The 18849-nt window shown below is 44.3% G+C and overlaps 1 protein-coding gene across 1 annotated transcript in view; it reads left to right on the top strand.

Annotated features, from left to right (window-relative positions):
• The window catches only part of COL27A1 (collagen type XXVII alpha 1 chain), a 145956-nt gene that overhangs the window by 31561 nt on the left and 95546 nt on the right, over nucleotides 1–18849 (top strand). The window contains exons 6-11 of the mRNA XM_071574400.1: nucleotides 2192–2245; nucleotides 7242–7295; nucleotides 9309–9362; nucleotides 14323–14367; nucleotides 15250–15303; nucleotides 17650–17694. Of these exons, the coding sequence (XP_071430501.1) occupies nucleotides 2192–2245; nucleotides 7242–7295; nucleotides 9309–9362; nucleotides 14323–14367; nucleotides 15250–15303; nucleotides 17650–17694 (306 nt within the window). The remainder of the gene's footprint in view (nucleotides 1–2191; nucleotides 2246–7241; nucleotides 7296–9308; nucleotides 9363–14322; nucleotides 14368–15249; nucleotides 15304–17649; nucleotides 17695–18849) is intronic.

Here is an 18849-nt window from a genome sequence, read left to right on the forward strand (position 1 = left end):
GTGGTCAAGGCTCTGCTTTATGTCAAGAGTCTCTGTTTTTTGTAATCACATGTTTTGTCACTGGAAACCGGGGCCAGATTCTTTCTCCCTTTTTCCCTCCTTTTGGTTAAGAGATTTTAGGATTTTGTTGCTGTGCTTTGGTTTAGCTGTGGAAGAGCCTGCACCAGATTTTGCTGGTGGTGTGATAAGTCTCTTATCCAAGGAGCTCTGAACTGGCAGCTGAGGTTCCCATGTTCCAGGTTTTCTCCTGGAAACTATCATTTTCATCTAGGATCACCCCACACTGCTGCTCCCTCCAGGCTGACACTGCTGTAAGCCTGCCCTGGGCTATGGTGGAGCACAAATTTCAACTTAACTGTGGGCTTTGAGCCAAGCTGCCTGACTCCAAAATTGAATAACAGCTGAATTCCCTCCTCAAACCCAGCAACACTCTGGATTTATGGACCCTGTTCAGAGCTACCTCAACTATTGCTTACGTGTAAGAGCTTTTTAGGAACTCATCTTTTATAGATACTCTCCTGTTAGGATTTCTGTCACTTAATATTGATTTTCATACGTATTTGAGACTTGAAAGACTTGGGTTGAAGCACTTTTGCTGCCACAGACTTGTTGAATTACCTTAAGCAGCACATTCAGTCTCTGTCCCAACAAGGTGAGCAGATGATGCCACAGTTTACTGGGAAAGTGAATTTATTTAAGGCTCTTCAGTGCTCAGGTGCTCTGGCTATGGCAGCTATATGAGTTTTCAAATGATATGTTGATACTTAAGCATCTTAATTTTACTTATTAGTTGTTGCAATTTCATTGGAAATTCACATCCAGGCTAAACTACTGCAGAATTGCAGGTGAAAATTTGGAAGAAAATTAAGAATGGGGCAATGAACGTAGCTGGTTTCAGGCTGAAAATTTGAAAGGAGTTTAAGAATGAGATGTTAAATATATTTGGGTGAAAAACACCATTTGGAAAGTTCAGTCTGAGCCTTTTAATTCAACAGCCTCTTACAGCAGAGCAGCATGTTGTGAAACAGCACTGAGCACACAGCAGCTGTCTGTACCACAAGATACAATTAAAAAAAGACATTATTTTCTATTACAGTGCAGTAAAAATATCCCTGAATAGAGATCAGTGCACTGATGTTCTCTCAAAAGACAGCAAGGACACTGAACTTAGCTGGCAGTTGTGTGTTTAACTGCAGTGATTTTCCTTGGAAATTAGACCCTGAAGGTTTTGGCCCTAAAATGCTCATTGGAAATACTACAGCTTGCTGAGAAAGTGGCTTTTTATCCTCTTGCCTGTGCTCCTCTAACTCAAGGGGATGTGAATGGGCTCCTCATGGTGGTATAAAGCTCACATACGTTCTTGGCAGAATTCTTGGAGCTGAATATTCAAGTTGTTTCATCTCCCAGGAACGTGTTCAAGAGGACTTAGAATTGTTATTACTTCTGCCTGAAAGGTTAGCAGATCTTCTGGGCTGTATACAGTCCTGGGATAAACTATTCTTAGCTGCCTATTCCAGATCACTCCTTAAATAGTCTTCGGAAAATATGCAGGGTGCTTTTAAAATATGATGGAAAAGGAGATACTGTTGTATGTGATCTGAGGTAGATACTCTGACAGTGTCACTGCCTTCTGAGACCTAAGAAAAAATAGAGATTTAGCTATTTAAGATATGGATTTAAAGGGTTTAAACAGGCCTTTACTTCTGTTCCCCTGTTTTACTCTCTTACCAACTTTCCAGCCTCTAAAGGCAAAAATCTGGTCGCCTTGTAGAGGAAATGAGTTCATCCCAAATAGTTGAACAATTTCCCTTTAGTAATTACTTGTGTTCTCTTCAATTTTGACCAAAACCTTAATTAACACCCCCGCACACTTCCGCTCCCCTCCGCCTGCTCTGTCCCCTCTGCTGGGACTCCCCTGACCCGGGAATGTTTGGTTTACCCAAATTATCTCAGTGTCATGACATGTCTTGTGCTGACAGACACACAACCCCTTCCGTAAGGGCCAGGGGGAACCAGCAGCTGAGTTTCCCCCTCTGTGGGTGCCAGGGAGGGTCCTGGTGGCACCTTTCCTCTGCCAGGGCACAGGCACTGGTGCTCTGGGTTGGGTCTGGCACTGCCCATACAGCTTTGGGGCTAAGGCAGATTCTCACCAACTCCTTTTGACTCTGTTTTCTGTTTCTGTGTTTTTCAGGGTCCTCCAGGTCCCCATGGAAACCCTGGCTCGCCTGGACCCCCAGGACTGAAAGTAAGTATGAGCTGGCTCGAGGAGCTTTTCCCTTTGCTTCTCAGAGGACATCCCAGGGAAAGGACAGTTTAATTTTATTCTGCTCTATACAAAAAGACAGTAGCTGTTGCCATTTCTCTCTCCCTCCTGCTTCCTTCTCACGTGTGTCCTCTAGCAGCAAGCCAAGGCCTTTTCCTGTGCTTGGAGAGACCCTTCTCTGTGCCTCCATCCTTGTTTCTCCCAAATTTCAAAGGCTGCCTAGTTAGGATCCTGCTATGGCCACTCCTGTGCCAGGGAGCAAACTGCTATGTTGAGACAAGGATAGTGGAATGCCCCCCATTTCAGAGTTTCCCCAGCTCTGGATTTCTTTGCTTTTTCATTTCTTTTCTCTGGATTTTGCAGCCCACTCCACCTTTGGGTCTGGACAGCGGCACAAGGGACTGGCAGCACCCAGCATCCTCCTCTGCTTTCTTTCACCTGGAACTCGCTCTTCTCTCTTTCCTTCTCCAGGGTTCATGGGAACTGTGATCTCCAGCAGTCTTCCCAAACTGATCCCATTCCTTCCTTCTGGATGCCCTCACCTCTCCCACAGGGGGTCACAGACTCCTCCTGCAGTGCAGGAGCCACATGTTTAGTCCTTTTTTCTGTAAACACACTCCCCCTGGGTGGGAGCTGGAGGTGGGAGTCTCACCCCCTGCAGCTGGACCCCCTCCTTTGCCTGGGATTGAGCACAGAAGTGGTTCTGGAGGGGACTTAATCCCGTCTGCTGCAAAACCTTTCTAAAAGGTGTTTGAACTCCCAGCTCATTCTGGCTTTGTGATACCTAAAGACCATGAAGTTCCTGGGAAATTGGTTTGGATTATTTTGGTATGATGGTTTATACAGAAACAATTTATATTTTATAACACCTGTGTGGGACAAAAGAACAGTGGAGTTTTGAACAGAGCTCAACAGAGCTTTCCAGTACCAGGGAAGCTGTAGGATGTCTCAGCTAAACACAGAGAAGGGTACAACCAATAGTCCTGTCTTTTCATGATCTCATCAGTAGGCAGAGATGTTATGAACACTATTGATGCTCTGGGAAAAAGATTCTGGAAACTTGGCATGCTGCCTCTATGTGATTAAAAATTGGGCACTGGAGACATGCTGGTGAACAGCAGCTGGTTTAAATTCTACAGTGTAGTTATATGGCCTGAAAAGTGAGGCTGTAAGAGTTCTACATCTTAGTGTTCTGCATTTATTCTCCATCAATGACTTCCAGATCACACTTGTTGAGTTTTATAAGTCAAAAAAGTTCTTTTATCTGATTTCCAGTCCTGCAAATCCTGCCTGGGCCAATCTGTAGAATGAAACTATGTTTCTATGCTATAAGATTTTTTTCAAAAACACTTGTAGCCTAGAGCCTTGTCAGAAATCATCATTTGGCAGTAAAGCTGTATTTGGTTGGTCACCTAATAGAAATTAAATCTTTCTATAAGCATTTTTTCTCCATCTCAATGCATAATCTGGCAGCAGGAAGCCCTCAGTGGATGCAGAGCTCTAACAGTCTGCAGCAGAGATCTGGTGTCATCAGGCTGTGCAATATATTTTAGTTTTGTCCAGCCACCCTTTGCAGGATTAGGCTGTTCTACATGATGCTTTGTCAAAAGAAGTATTACATTTGCAATGGGATGTGAGAGCTGGAGCTCAGCCCAGGCCCAGGTTCACCTCTAGCAGGGAGAGCCTGGTAAGCCATGACTGCACTTTTGGAAGGTGTGTATCCAATGGCAGAGTTTTGACTTCTCTCTCTACCTTCATTTGTCTGGTGTTACACCAGTCCCAGAAGATGGATATTGCCCAAAAAAGTGGTATTTCACCCCCTTAGCAGTTAAATGCCTCTAGGCCTGCACCTTGGACCTGATGTCTTCATCACAGAATTTGGATTGGGAGGGACCTTCAAGTTCATCCTAAAGCCATGGGCAGGGACACCTTCCACTAGACCCAGTTGCTCAGATCCCTATCCAGCCTGACCTTGACCACTTCCAGGGATGGGAATCTTAACAGACACAGCCCATGGCTTAAATTATGGCTTTCTGAAACTCAGCCTGGACAACAGGGCAGAGCACCCCAAAGTAGAACTTCTGCTGAGAGCCTTCACTTGCCGGACTTGGTCTTCCTTAGATAGAAGTTAATACCATGGAAAAAAACCCCAAGAAATCCAAGACAGGAAACTGAAATTTCCCAGATAGATATAGCTTGGAAACAATGACTAACACCAAGTCATTGTCACTTAGAAAGAAACACAGGAACATAATTTTTATCAGCTGAGTTACCAAGGCACTCATGAGGTCAGGCAGCTGTGCATGAGGGCTGTGGTGTGGCACTGCAGGATGGGGGTGTTTGTGTGTGGCTCATGCCTGGCTGTATTGCACTGGTGAGCACCAGCATTGTGTTTCTGCACTGCAGAGTCAACCCTGTGCAGAGCCCACTTTATTCTCACCACTGGAACTGAGCACTTGTAATTCCTTGAGCTTAAGGAGCTGATCTTTTGCACAGAGCTGTTTGTAGCTCTTGAGCCAAATTCCTGCTGATCTGCTTGGGCTTGGCTCCACTGACTTCAGTAGCATTACAGCCGCTCGTGCCACCTGAGAGGTTTAGCACACGGTGCTCAGCTCAGCATTTTATAATGTGAAACTGCTCAAAGGGCCCTCTTGCCACTTTTTGCATTGTTTGTTGTCCTTGGCAGTTGCAAAATTGCTGTTGCATCTAGTTAGCAGAAAGTGATTATTGTAGATAACCTCTGAAAGCTGTAGGCATGTGCTGGGCTGGGGTTGTGGTTGGTTGTGTGACCTGTAATTTGCTGGTGAGGCAGAAGGGGGGGTTTTGCTAACAGCTGGATGTACTCTGAGAGCATCCTACTAGAGTTTGGGATTGGGAGGAAGGTCAGACAGGTGTGTTTTTAAAAGCTGTTGCAGGAGTTGGGTTTGCTGGAGTATTTTGGCATCAGGCATTAGGATGACTTGCTGCTCTGGATAAATCTCTTGTGTTATAGTGCTTGAAAAGTTTGAATTTTGTTTATTGAATAGTTTTTCTTCAGCATACCTCATCAGTTTGGTTTAAAATACCATTAGTGAGGTTACAAAGCTAAGATGCTTAAATTGCACTGTTCTAGATTTCTCCCAGATAGGAAAAAACTCAGAAGAAAACAATTTCTTCCTTTACAAGAAGTGGTGTTCTCAGTCAGTTGGGATGGGAAAGAGAGAGGATTGTGGGCAAGGTGCTATGGCTTCATGAGGGGCAAGGCTTGGGTTAATTACCATGTTGTCATTGCTGTGTGAGAAGAGTTGAGCAATTAATCCACACTTTCAGCCCTTACCTCCATTCCCCCTGGTCCCAGTGCCATCTTGCTGATTCATTTGGGGTCATGTGATCCTGCTCGTGGCTGTTTTCCACCTGTGTGATGGTCTCAGCAGTGTTCAACACAGAACTAATGCAAAGCAGTCTTTGCTAATGTGATCTGGAGCTTCCTAGGTTAAAACACAAGAGGCTTGTATTTCTTTTCATGTTTCAAAGTCATGGCAAGGTTTAGGGAGAGTGGTGGGTGTCTACCTGCTGCTGTAAATGAGTTTTGCAGAGTAGAAATGAACACCCTGCAATCGTGAGAACTGTTCCAATCTGTTCCAACCAGTGGTAGCACCCACTGACTGCTCTGAAGCTCAAAGAGTGGGAGAATTGCCCTGATAACAGCTGCATGCAAAGCAAGATTATCTGCATGACTTCATTTACTGTTTGGAAACCCAGCGGCCTTCATTCAGAATTTGTGCAGATGCATCTGCCTTGAATCAGCAGTGCTCCCTACAGTCCAGAGCCAAGCAGTCTCACTCCTGAGCCTCCCAGCTTGTGGTTGGATGGTGGAGGAGGAGAAAGGGACTCTGCAAGGTGGGAAGTCCATGTGCAGTGTAGTGACAGTGAGGCTGTGTGGAAAAGCAGCTCAGCTGGCTGTAACTAGTCCTCTGTGCAGCTCATGAGAAATGCCCGTTAATAACTAGCTCCTTTATAGGGTCTCCTCTTCCCTCCAAACACTTCACTTGATAGTCATTAATTAACCTTCAGAAATGTCCTGTGTTTGGAACCCCCTGTGCTGAAGTGGAACACAGAGATTGTGATTTGCTTGTGATTCCAGGGATGTTAAACAGCCAGTGACTGTTCCTGGGATACCTGTCCTGTAAAACAGACTGAGCTGCTTTGTGTGCTGAGCTCTACCTGTCCCCTGCCCAAAGAATCTGGCATGCTTCAAATCTCTTCTAGATTTTTCTACTTGTATCTCTCCCTCTCTTAGGGGCACACTTTACCTTTCCACCTTTTGAGAACTTGACCTGGGTTTTTCAAAGGAATCTATTGGAATTAGATAATCCAGTGCTGCTGAAATTCCAGCCTGTGTTCATCAGAAGATCACAGTCTCAAATTGTAATTTCTCTTGTCACTGTTGTTAAGAAGGAAAATAAAGAATACTGCCACTTAAGGTCAAGTGTGCTGCCTTCTGCCAGCCTGGGAGCCTCACAATTGCTCTGGCTGTTGGGAGTGTCTAATTAGTGTAACTTTCTCTGCAGATTCATCTGTTCCTCACAGTTAAAAAAGCAACAGCATCTAGTGAGTTGTTGAGAAGGATGGTTCAGCCACAGTAATAGGCTTGGTAATTATTTTTATGATGGTAGTTGTAGACAAGGAAGGAATCACAGCTGTCTAGTCTAATAAGTATCAAAAGTCCTGACATTGCCTCATTCCAGTTCCCCTTTCTTTAGCCAATTTAATACTGTCAACTACTATTTAAAACTCAACTCTTTAGCAGCAGCAATCACTCACCAAAAGCACCCCCAGCAAAACAGCTATTCCCAGCCACTTTAATGCATTTGGGATGTTTGGGGCAAGACAGAGATAAAACAAAATGTTTTACTAATGTGGAGGCTTGGTGGAAGCAGAAGCACATCTGTGGGCTGGGGCCTTGGATTATGTTGTTAATGTAAGTTTTTCATTTCAGGGTCAGAAGGGTGATCCTGGGCTGTCGCCTGGAAAAGCTCGCAATGGGCAGAAGGTAAGATGTCACACCAGGGGCACAGGCACCAAGACCTCTGTGTGCTCTCAGCCCTGTCCATGCACACAGAGGGAGTCTGTGCTGTAGCCACAAACATAACAGCTGCTCAAGTAGATTTAGGACTGGAAAACAGGACTTAGACCTTGGATTCAGGACTAAAGAGAGTTGGCTGAGGCACTGACCGTGGTGCACTGAAGTGCTGCCTGCCACAGCTTTTTGTTGTCCAAGTGCTTATCCATTTTCTGCACAAGATACACACTGAACTGAAGTCTCTGCTGCTCCAAGCACAAGGCTGCTTAAGCCCAGTGTTTCAAGTAGCACATCTGAGGTGCAGCCACACCATGTCAGCTCTGGGCATGCAGCTGCAGAAAGAGACAATCTCAGTGTAAGGAATGAAAACCATGAAGGCAAAGGAAAGGAGGTTCTTGCTGAGGAGCTGTGGGTTGCCTCACACTGAAGCTCCATCAGGTCACTGCAGTGAGGGCAGCCTCGCTGTCCCACTGGTGGGAGAAGGTAGAGGCTTCCCATGCCATTGCACTGCCAAAGTGTGGACCCTGCTGAGGGTTTCCACCCTGGGCTTCTCAAGACAACACAAAGCACACAGCTGGGAAGGGTAAGCTGCTTTCTGGCTCTAGCTGTTGTTAAGGATTAGAGTTCTGATAATTCTTTTCAATAAGTTACAACTCCCATTTTTGCTGTTTCACAGCTGAGTGATTTTTACTAAGGCAACTGGCCCTCACAGAATTCTGGAAGCGAAGAGCAGGGCAATCAGGGCTCCACATCATCTACCTCAGTTAGTTCTTTCAGTGCTGCCTGCACAATACTTGTTAACTCATGCCCAGGGCAGAAGCCTGGTTCTCCTCCTTTCACTGTAAGTCTTGCTATAAATGCACAGCTCATAGAAAGCATCAGCCATGAGGAGCTTGGACCCTTAATTTGAAACCAAATGCCTCCTTGAAGCACAGAGAGCCACACAGTTGGCATGGGGGTAGGTGATGCTGGAAAACATTCAGAAGGCTAAGTCTGAAATTATGCTTTTAAATTATCAGCATTAAATTATTAGCCTTTTGAAATTTCTGGTAGACTACACTGGAGTGGCTTCACATGCAAATCACTCACCTGAAGGGTCTGGGAGTGTTTCCTTGCAGTCATGCTCAGTGTAAGAAGGGGAGAGATCCAGATCACTTTTTAGCTTGTGTTAACAAGGCCTTATTCCAGTTAGCAGTGATAGGAATAAGGAGTTTCCAGCAGGAGTTTGTAGTGATACCTAATTTTCAAGCTAGATACTTGAAATTCATTGAATTTCAGTAAGCAGGCACAGCACAGTGTTGGAGACTCTCAAGGGATTTTTTTGATCCTAATCAGAGGAGGCCAAAGTGGATTGGATTTTGGAGAGTTCTCACAGCAATGCACTCATCCGTTCTATGATGGCTTGGGTGTGCCAGCTGGGATGTGATGCAATCCCTTTTCAGAAGTAGAGGCCACTGAGCAAACCCTTCCAGCAGCAGCCTGCAGAGGATCAATCCCTGTCGTACGGGCAGGTTAAATAATTACCCCGTCAGCACCATCCAACGGGAGCCGTGGGCTGAGCCAGTGCAGTAGCAGAGTGTGAGCGCAGTCACAGCACTTGGCAGGAGGTACCTGTTGTTCCTCTTGCGTTTAGAAGCTAAAATTTCCTTGCCTTGGCTATTTCAATGCCTATTGAAAGGCGAATGAAGCATGTGACTGAATGAGATCATTGAGGGGAAAAAAAGCGCATTCATTCTGCTGGCGAAAAGCTGGACTCCAGCAGCAGCTGCCATTAATTAACTGGGGTTATTATTTATATGAGCCAGTTAATAGAGATGTTGTTTAAATCTACACTTCTTATCCAGTCAGGTTTTGAAGAGTTGTGATTAGAACCAGAAATATCAATAGTTGGGGGCTGGTATCAGGAAAATAATTGCAGTAACTACACTAGGCAGAGGGCAAAATGTTGCTGAAAACTAATTGAACTTTGCTTGATTCCTGCAGGGAGACGTGGGCTTACCTGGTCTAACTGGGTTCCCTGGACCACCTGGTAGAAAGGTAAGAGTGTTCTTTTCTAGTCAATTAGATCAGTGGTTTTATTTTAACATTTTATCCTATACCTCTGCCTAAAAGATTTAATTAAGTCCCAGTTCTCAGCCTGCTTCACAGGTCTATAACTTGGGATATAGGCTGAAGCAACTGCCTACAGTTGTACTAGCAAGACTATATACAAGTATGAAATGAAATTCTGGATACGGAATCCTGTTCCTTCTTTGTATTCCACATCCCTCCGCACCCTGACATTGGATCTTCCTCAGTAAGCTGTATCTAGTTCTGGTGCAGCCAATGCATGAAATAAATGGATCTATAACCAGCAGCAATACTGAAAGGTTGGATTCAGGACACGTTTAGCATTCCAAGGAAACCTTGACTGTTTATCCTGGTAAAGCACATTTCAAAAAAGTATCTGTATGCCTTCCCTCTCTATTTTGCTTGGAGACTGACTGCACTAGTCAGGCTTTACTGTATTTGCTTCTGTATTGATGCTTCAACATCATTAACATCATGAACAACATCCTTGTGCCAAGAAAAGGGTACGTAGGGATAGAACACAAGATCCATCCCTGTCTTCCTGAGGCAGCAGACTGTGCCTGGTTCAATGAATTCAAGGCTGCACAGCAACACTTCAGCAATTCACACCCGGAGCTCAGGTCTTTCCTATATCAAGGATGTTTCAGCTGAGCTTCCAATCCCAGGCTGTATTGATAGGTTGGGTTCTTTTTTTGGAAGCTGGACCTGTTGCAGGGAGCTGTTTGAGTGGGGCTCAGTGGACGTGACTCCCCTTCCAGCAAGCCAATATTGCCATAGCTAAGCTGAATAGTTAAAATTGGCATCTTGTTTCAATCACTTCATCATTCAATGGGCCATTGACAACATACTGTTCCTCAGGCCAATTAGCTGCACACAAACACCTACTCAGGTATGTTTTAAGACTCTGGGGAGAGAAGGAAGGTGTGGAGGAGGCTGAAAGAAACCCTCCCTCTCCATGACTATTTGTTGTATGCTTTATATGTCTAATAGAATTGCCAAGAGTAGGGACTGAGTTTATTTTTCTACTCCATGGCTGGTCATGCTTGGAGTGCCGTGTGGAGAGGGAGTAATAAGGTGATTAATTACCAACTTTTTGCTGTCACAAACAAGTTCTAACTAACAGGGTGGAAAGAATACCATTTTCTTGGTGTAACAGCTCATAAAACAAAACCTTGTGGTTACGATCAGCAAAATGTGATGTCAGGAGTGCAAAGACTCATAGTGGAAAAATGGAGAAGGAATAGGAGATTGAACAAGCATTCCTGAGTCCACCACATGGCCTTCACATCTGATCTCAGCTCCCCCAGGACAGGACAAAGGCAGGGGTATGCTTCTGTTTCTTCAAGTAATGAGCAAGTTAGAGGTTGAAATTTTTCCTTTGGTGCAGCTTAAAAACAACCACCTCCCAGTAGCACTAATCTGGCAGTGGGTTTGGTGTAACCTGGCTTTTATTAGCATCCTGCACTAAGAAAAAAAATTTACAGCTGTTGGAGAAATGTTTGGAAAAATTTTTATTTTTTTTTTTTAAATCTGGATTCCCTGCTGGCATTCTCCCAGTGAAAATATGCTGGTGTTTGGCTGAAGAGGGGCAACATGTCTCGGCTACTGGAAGGCAGCAACACCTTGGAAATGGACATCCCTCCTGCTCACTCCATGGAGGGGCTGTGGAAAGTGCTCTCAGGGCTTTGATCTGAAACTTCAGAATAGGCAAAATATTTCACCAGGGGAAACAAAATAGTTTTCCCACTAAATGAAACAACTGGCTCAGCAGCAGGAGCTGGAGCCATGACCAGCAGCACATGGTTTGGGATAGCGTGGCTCCTGCAGCAGTGCCTGCCTTGGGAATGCAGACAGACCTGTGCTCTGTTGGATTGAAGAGCCTGATCTCAGAGCACCCCCAAAGCTGTTTTAGCTGTACCTGTGTATGAGTATATGAAACTGCTTTTGAAGTAGTAGATGTATTTCTCATCCTCTTCGCCCAGAGCAAATGTTGCTTTTGTTGACCTGGGAAAGGCAGCAGGACATGGCTGTTCCCTTTGCCCATTCCTCCAGTGTCTACAAGGTGTCTGTGGGCTTTGGCCTTTGGTTGGGGGCTGCAGAACCACAGCTGCTTTGAAGATGAAACTCAGCAGAGCAGCATCATTGTTCCAGAGGAGAAAACAGTTATAGCAAAGTACATGTTTGTTGAAGATAGCAGCAGTGAGAGGAAAAGCTTCATTAGAGTCACTCAGAGAGTAAAGACAGAGCAGGGAAGTGGTCAGTGCTTCAAAACATCCTGTTATACAGGTCTCATTCACTAGCCTCCTTACTCCTCACATTTCCTACCAAAGTGCAGGATGATCCCTTTTAGCTAGGAGAGAGTGGATTATAAATATCATCACAGATGAGTAATTCCTTCACTGAAGTGCAATTTCCTTTCTAAATCACAGCCCTTTGTGTTGAGCACCGTGTAATCACCAGGAAGTGTTCAGATAAAAGAGCAAATGCAGTTGTTTTCATACCCTCTGCCCTGTCATTTTAGTGCTATTTGAAGAGGATTTTAGCAGGTAAATAATCTCACATTGCAGCCAACTTTAGCACACACAAGGTTTTCTGGTTTAGTCTCGCTATAATTAACCTGAGGCAGAAATAGTTGTGGTATATTATGAAGAAACACACATTTGAACCTTCCCAGAGTCCAGTATATGTAGTGAGGAGGATATGTAGTAGGACACAACAGTAGCAGAGTGTCTACATATTTAACCTAAGTGCCATTCACTTACTATGACTGTAACAATAGCAATGCAATGTTTGACTTCAGTTCAGGATGTGCTTTGAACGTCTCATCCAGCCACCTGCTGTGAGTGGACATTGCAGGCTGGAAACACCCGTCCTGCAGGGACCCAGTCGGAGCAGAATTGTTTGTAGCAGCCAAGCCAGGCACCTCTTTCTTATTAGTGAAGGGAGTGAGACATCTCTAAGTGTTTGTGTTCATGGATGCAGGTGCTCCCGCTGTCTGGAGACAAAGGTAGCTCCTGCTCCAGACTGGAAGAGCTGGGCAGAGACCCAGGAGGAAACCCCCTGGGTACTGTGCTAAGTCCCACGGCACGGCTGGAGATGCTGAACCCAGCACTGCTTCTGTTGGCAGCTCTCACCTTCAGCCCAGACACCCAACCAGGGTGGAGAATCCTTCCTCCTTTCTGTTGAGGAGCCAAGGAGAGAACAAGATGGAGAGGATATCATGGGGCAGATTTCTGGAGAGGTGCAGAGAGTCCTGTCTGCTGGTCCTGCTCCAAGAGCTGCTGAGGCACTTCCAAATAGGAGCCTCTGGCTGAAATGCTCCAGAAAGGACCTTTGAGGTGATTCAAACAAGGGCCTGCTGGTAGCCAAATGGTCTTTCAGGTCAGCCACCACCTTATTAGGAGGTGCGACTCCATCCAAGTGTTGGCCATGGTACATCAGCAAGGTCAAGCAGGAGAGAACTGGTGAAAGGGGAATCAGCATCTTTCCAGGCCAAAATGTCTGCAATAACAAGGAAGGAGGAATGCAGAGGGGAGCGGGCAGTGGCCAGGATGGCTGAGAATGTTGCATACCACCGCCAGCAAAGGCTCAGGCTGCAGGTCTGGAACAGCCCTTGGGAAGAATAAAAAAGCTGTTAAGCAGAGGTGTGGACCTGGAGGCAGAAACAGTTCCATGTTCCTCTGTTGAAGAGAGCAAAAGGCCAAGTGCTTGGTCACACCAGGGTTTGGTGATGGCTTCCAGAGCAAGGGATGCTCCCCACAGGTTTCATGTGCTGAGCCTTGGCTGGGACAGTGTGAGTAGCAGAGACTGAGTTACAATTAGTTGTAATCCTCCCTGAAAGCATTTTGTTATTTGTGTAGTATTTGTGCAAGGATTGTTCCTTGTTTATTTTTTTCTCTACATTTGTTTCAAGTTAAATTTTCTGCTCTTTTTTTTTTAATCTCACTGGTAGTCCAGCTAAACAGTCATCTTTGTAAACGAGTATAATTTTCTAATCTGCTCTGACTCAACTTGATGGAAGTGAGTTTGTTTTAAATAGCTGAAGAAACATAATAAAGAAGAGGGAGAAAGATCTGCTGCTTGCAGAATGTGCTCCATGTTTGAAGTGAGCTTTGGGTAAACCCAGGAGAATGCAAATGCCCTTAGAAGACACACTGCTCAGGCTGCCCTTATCCTGCTCCAGTGTCTGCATTCCCACCCCCCCAATCCCCAAAAAAACACTGACAAACTGAAGAAGGTTTATGAAAGACCTGCAAGAATAATTATTTGAAGCCTGAAACACTTGCCAGCAAGCAAGCTGATTGAAGCTCCTTCTAATTAATTCAGCAGAGAGAGCAGGTTAAGAGGCCGCTTGCTCACCATTGTCATCTGACCATGACAAGATAAGATCTTGTCATATCTTGTAATAATTAGATTAGAAAAGCTGGATGCTAGAACAAGTTCGAAGTAGAAAAGGAACTGAAGTTTCCTGTGAGAGTAAATGGTTGTTTTGGTGTTTCCTGTGGCATTTCCAGTTCTAAAGTGAGAGTGAGTGCTCTGAAACACAAGCGACTCATGTTGGGGAGTCCAAAGCCAACATTTCATCCTATAGGCCTGTGGTTTCCTGAGGATTAAGGACAGCTTTGCTCAAGGTGCATATTACAAATAGACAGATCTGAGCCTAGAGACCACTTTAAATACGCTCAGGGAGTAATTCCTTCTGGAATAAGCACCACCGCAGAACCCAGTGGGGCACATTGGCACGTTTGGGTGATGAAAGCACAAAGCAGCACATTAAAAGTTTGCATGAGTGTGTAATGCTACCCCATATCCAAAATTCTGCTTCTCCTCAGAACTTTACTCCCACCTGCAAAGAGAAAACCAAAGCCATATTATTTTATTATATTTTTGTTTCTTATTATTTGTCTCTTCTGTCTTATTTTGACAGGGATATAAAGGCTACCCTGGACCACCAGGTCACCCTGGAGAGCAGGTGAGTCTTCCCAGTTTCCAACACTGAACCTTTAAGGGATGGATTTGCAACTGATGCTACTTTGGCTGTGGTGCAGCTTGCTTGGAGTGGACAGCCAGCTCCTTCCAGGGAGTTCAGCACACACTGGGATGTGTCATGAGCTTGGGAGCTGCCAGCAGACACTGACCCAGCACCAGCAGGATGGTGGGACCAGACTGCTTTGGGCATTCTAAATTTAATTTCTAATTTTTATTGTTCGGCCATGTTACATTTACTTGGGGTAAGAAATACCAGCTTACCATCCTCCCCCTTTATTTGTCTTTTACATTAACTTCACCTGGAGTTTACTAACCATATCTTGGTAAGTACTAACATGTAATTCCCTTTCCAAAGCCCATTCCTTCTCTCCCCTTTTCTCCCTCCTCTTTATTTGGTTAAGTCTGATGTTTGCAGTGCAGTTAAAAAAAAGGCAATGAATAGCAGGCCCTGTTAGCAGTGATGTTAAAGGATATTATACATGAATCCATTTAGTTTTGAAGAATTTTGGCAGTACTTCCCCACTAGTAAAACGGTTCCATATGCCAGATATAGATGCAGCCTTACACCTTCTCTTAACCTCCTTGTTTCAGCCTATCTGCTGCTTTCCCTGCAGATGGAGGGAGAAGGAGAAACACCAGCACTTGCTTAGTGGATGGAGCTATTGACTTTCTTCTGTGGGTTTTTCCCCCCTCATTAGTTTATCCCACTATCTGCCCTTAATATTTTCTTCCTCTCCATAAGTGTGCATTGGGTTAATCCATTCCACCTCCTTTTCCCTCAGCTCAAAGAATGGAGCAGCTAAAACTGTTTCCCAAGTGGGACATTCACCTGACCTTCTGTGCCTTCTCTTTTTGCTTTCCAAAGGGCGAACGAGGACCAGCTGGAAGTCCAGGTGCCAAAGGTTATCCTGGCAGGCAGGTGCAGTAAATCTCATCGTGCTGTGCACAGACTAGGGATTTGGGTGTGCAGGTAGCTAAATATATGCCCTGCTAAATTCATGACCCACTAAAGATGGTGCAGACCTCTAGAAAATATCTGAGTATTTGACCTCTGAATATTTTCCTTCTTCCTTCCCCAAGATGCTGCATCAATGATGTGGTCTTTTGATTCTGAAAGGTTGTTAGAAAGTATTTTGTGCCTGTGATAGATAAAACTTGAATTTCTACAGCAAATTCTGACCAAATTTTGCTTCAGTATAACAACAGTCAAAATAAAAACCTCACAGCAATAGAGCAAAGAAACAGCAAGCTGCTAACCCTTCTCTTACAGACACATTTTGCATCTAATGTTGAACAGGTCAGCAACTTGTGAAGGAAAAGATTATTGAAGGAGAAGATTCAGATGAACTCTCACTAGTAAACTGCACTAACACATATATATATATGAACACATGTAAAATCATGCATGGACCATAAATATGTATAAAAATCATATTTTCAGCAGCAGGAAGATGATGAAAATAAAGCAAATTTTTGTTTTCACTATGAAAAGTGAATAAAGGTAACTTTAGGAATGGAGGAGTGTAATTGGAAAATGGTCGTTGGACACTTTTTTGTTTTACTAATCTAAGAAGCTGAAAAATAGAAAGGAAATAAAGAGAAAGAATTTGTAAGACCGTAAATGGAACCTATTGGAGGCAGAAGATCCAGTTCTATAACAATTTGTGGTGAAGTGACTTTGTAATGGTTTTCTACAATGGAGACATTAGTGTTGGATTCTGCCACATTTATCTGTAAGCTAAAAGACTAGACAAATGTCAGAAAGTCCAAGTGCTCTGTCTTGAGCCCTCAGAGCTGTCATGAGTTCAGATGTGAGATTTTTACCCAGATGTGTATCCAGTTATTGTATTACACATAAACAAGAGTTGAAGAACAAGTCTACAACCCCCTGCCTCAAACTTTCAATAATGTATGACCCATGTTAAATTGAAAATTAAATTGATACCTTGCTTAGCACACTGGAGAGTGCAGATGGCAGAACTGGATGGGAGCTTTATGCACCTGACTAAATGCTCCATTCATACCCTGAAAGGCTTTTAGAGATGTGCATGTCCAAGGGTCTCCAAGATGTGAATCTGTGTTAGATGACTACCAAGAAGATGTCCAAGATATTTTGGACATACAAAGTCAGTGAACGTTGTTCAGCAATTCAGCCCTTCAGATAAGCAGGATAAAATCTGTACCTTGGCATTCGAAGAACAAAAGTGCCTTCTTAAAATGTGGTTTTATCAGGAAAGTGATCTTTTTTTTTCTTTTTTTTTAATGCAGCTTTTTTCAGCCTACCTGAATGCTGTGTGTATCCAGCATCAGAGCTGCTTACTTTACTGAGATTTTACTACTTGTTACTCCTGTCAGCTGTGCTGGCTCTGCAGCCATGGCAGAGAGTGCTTGGCTCAGGCTTGGTTTGTGCACCATGGGCAGGATTGTTAACTTCATCCTGATGCCTGAAATCTTTGGCAAAGGTGCAGGAGCCAGGAAAGAGCACAACCCGACTTTCACATCCCAGACTGAGCCTGCAATGCTGCCAGCTGAAGAAAATATGGATTTGGCCTTGACTCCCTGTCCCCCCCACCCCAAAAGTCCCAACAACATTTGGAACTAGAAAACAAAAATTAATCTGGAATCTTGCTAGAAGATTATAAACATGAAAATTCTTTTTGCATTTTTTACAGTGTTCTTCTTTGCAGTACTTTAAATGAGCAGCAATAGGCACAGAAGTAAAATGGGGAATGTATTTTCAATTCTTTCCACTGCTGTTGATGCTGTAAAGGGTCAGAGATATCACAGTAGCTGCGCTGCTAAGTGACTTTCTAGGCTGCAGAAATTAGAGAGGCTTTCTCACTGCATCAGTGTTCCCTGAACAGGTATTGGAATACATTTGCTATGCATGTGTTCAGTTAGGCAGGAAAATGAAGGGGAGCTGTTGGGCCCAGAGCATCGCTGTGTGTCACATCTGAGGTGTGAGGCAGCCTCTGGGCACTGCACTGTCACAGCCCTGCTGATCTTTATGGCCAGAAATCTCTCCTTCAGCCCCTGGGAGGCTCACTACGTGCAGCAGTCTCAGGTTCTGCCGAGTCCCAGCTCCCCAACAATGGGAGATTTGTTATTTGTATCATTTTGTCTTTTTTTCTCCTTTGTTGATACCCTTCGGGCTCGGCTCTTAAAGCAGAACCACACAGGGATGGTGCAGGGGGGGTTGTACTGCTTGTTTTTTTTAAATTAAACTTGTCCACATTTGTCCTTGTTATTTTCCCTTCTGTTCTAGGGTTTACCTGGCCCCATAGGGGAAGCTGGCCCAAAAGGCACTCGGGTAAGCAGACTTTCATTTGGCTTTTCTCTGCTTGTTTTTATCAAAGCCATCTCAAGAAACTTTATGCTTGATTTTGTAATCCTGAAACTAGTTGCTTTAAGTTGTTGGGTTCAGGGGATTTGAAGTATGCAGTGCTTGTTTTCCGAAACAGTGCTAAACTTTTTGAATCAAATGTGGAATGTACCTCAATCAAAGCTCCCCAATAGTGCTGGTGATAAAGTCAACCCCTTCAGAGCTCACATTGCAGGAGGGGAAAGAATAGCTTACAAATTCCTACCAAAGCCTGCAAGCCCCATCTCCCAAAGGGCTCTTTAGTTTCAATAAATGTGGTTCAGCGGTCTCTGACCATGCTGCATTTGGGCTCCTTTGGGTACAGCCCTGGTTTAGGAGTGATTTATATCATCATGCAGAACAGCAAACCAGCATCTTGAAGCCATGTGCAAATACAAACATCTCTGTCCTGCCTGGTTGTGCTCACCAAATATAATTGCTGGGGGTTTATTCTTCCTGCAAAGGATTTTTTTTTTATTACTACTTAAGGCTCTTGTTAATCACATTTTGTTCCTTTCCTGCAATTATAAATTCACAATGAGATTCCAAGCCAGTAAAATCCCCTGTTTCTCTAACATGTGATACTTTCTCTATATGCAGTAAATTCAACCAGCTGGGTCTCATCACTAGGAAAACTGCAAGGAATAAACAAATGCTGACCCTGTAGCTAGCTGTATTCCTGAGCTGGGAAGGGAGATGGCACGTTCAGTGTCCTCCAGGAGAGAGGAAGATGCAAGAGCACAGCTTGCTCCCCTCACTTCTGCAAGGGCTGCAGTTTTCCCTGTTGCATTTGTTTCACTGCCCTAACCAGGACCCTGTGTAATCATCATGTGGTAGATGTGCAGAATGTAAGACTTGGAAATTATTTTCCACTTTTCACCCCTGGGTGCCTGAGGACTGAAATATTTATAAATACCCAAGAAAACCATTTCTCAGCTCAACAGCAATCAATCAGAATTGACTACTAAGGTGAGATTTGCACATTTTGTGGATCAAGGAAGTCAGCTCTGGACTCTTCTCCATTCTCCGCCTCTATTTTTTTAATTCTGCAGGAAGAAATTCAAGAGTTATGTGGTTTGTTTTGGGATTCAGGAGGCAAAGATC

The sequence above is a fragment of the Pithys albifrons genome, chromosome 20 (genome assembly GCF_047495875.1).
Source record: "Pithys albifrons albifrons isolate INPA30051 chromosome 20, PitAlb_v1, whole genome shotgun sequence".
Lineage (NCBI taxonomy): Eukaryota > Metazoa > Chordata > Aves > Passeriformes > Thamnophilidae > Pithys > Pithys albifrons.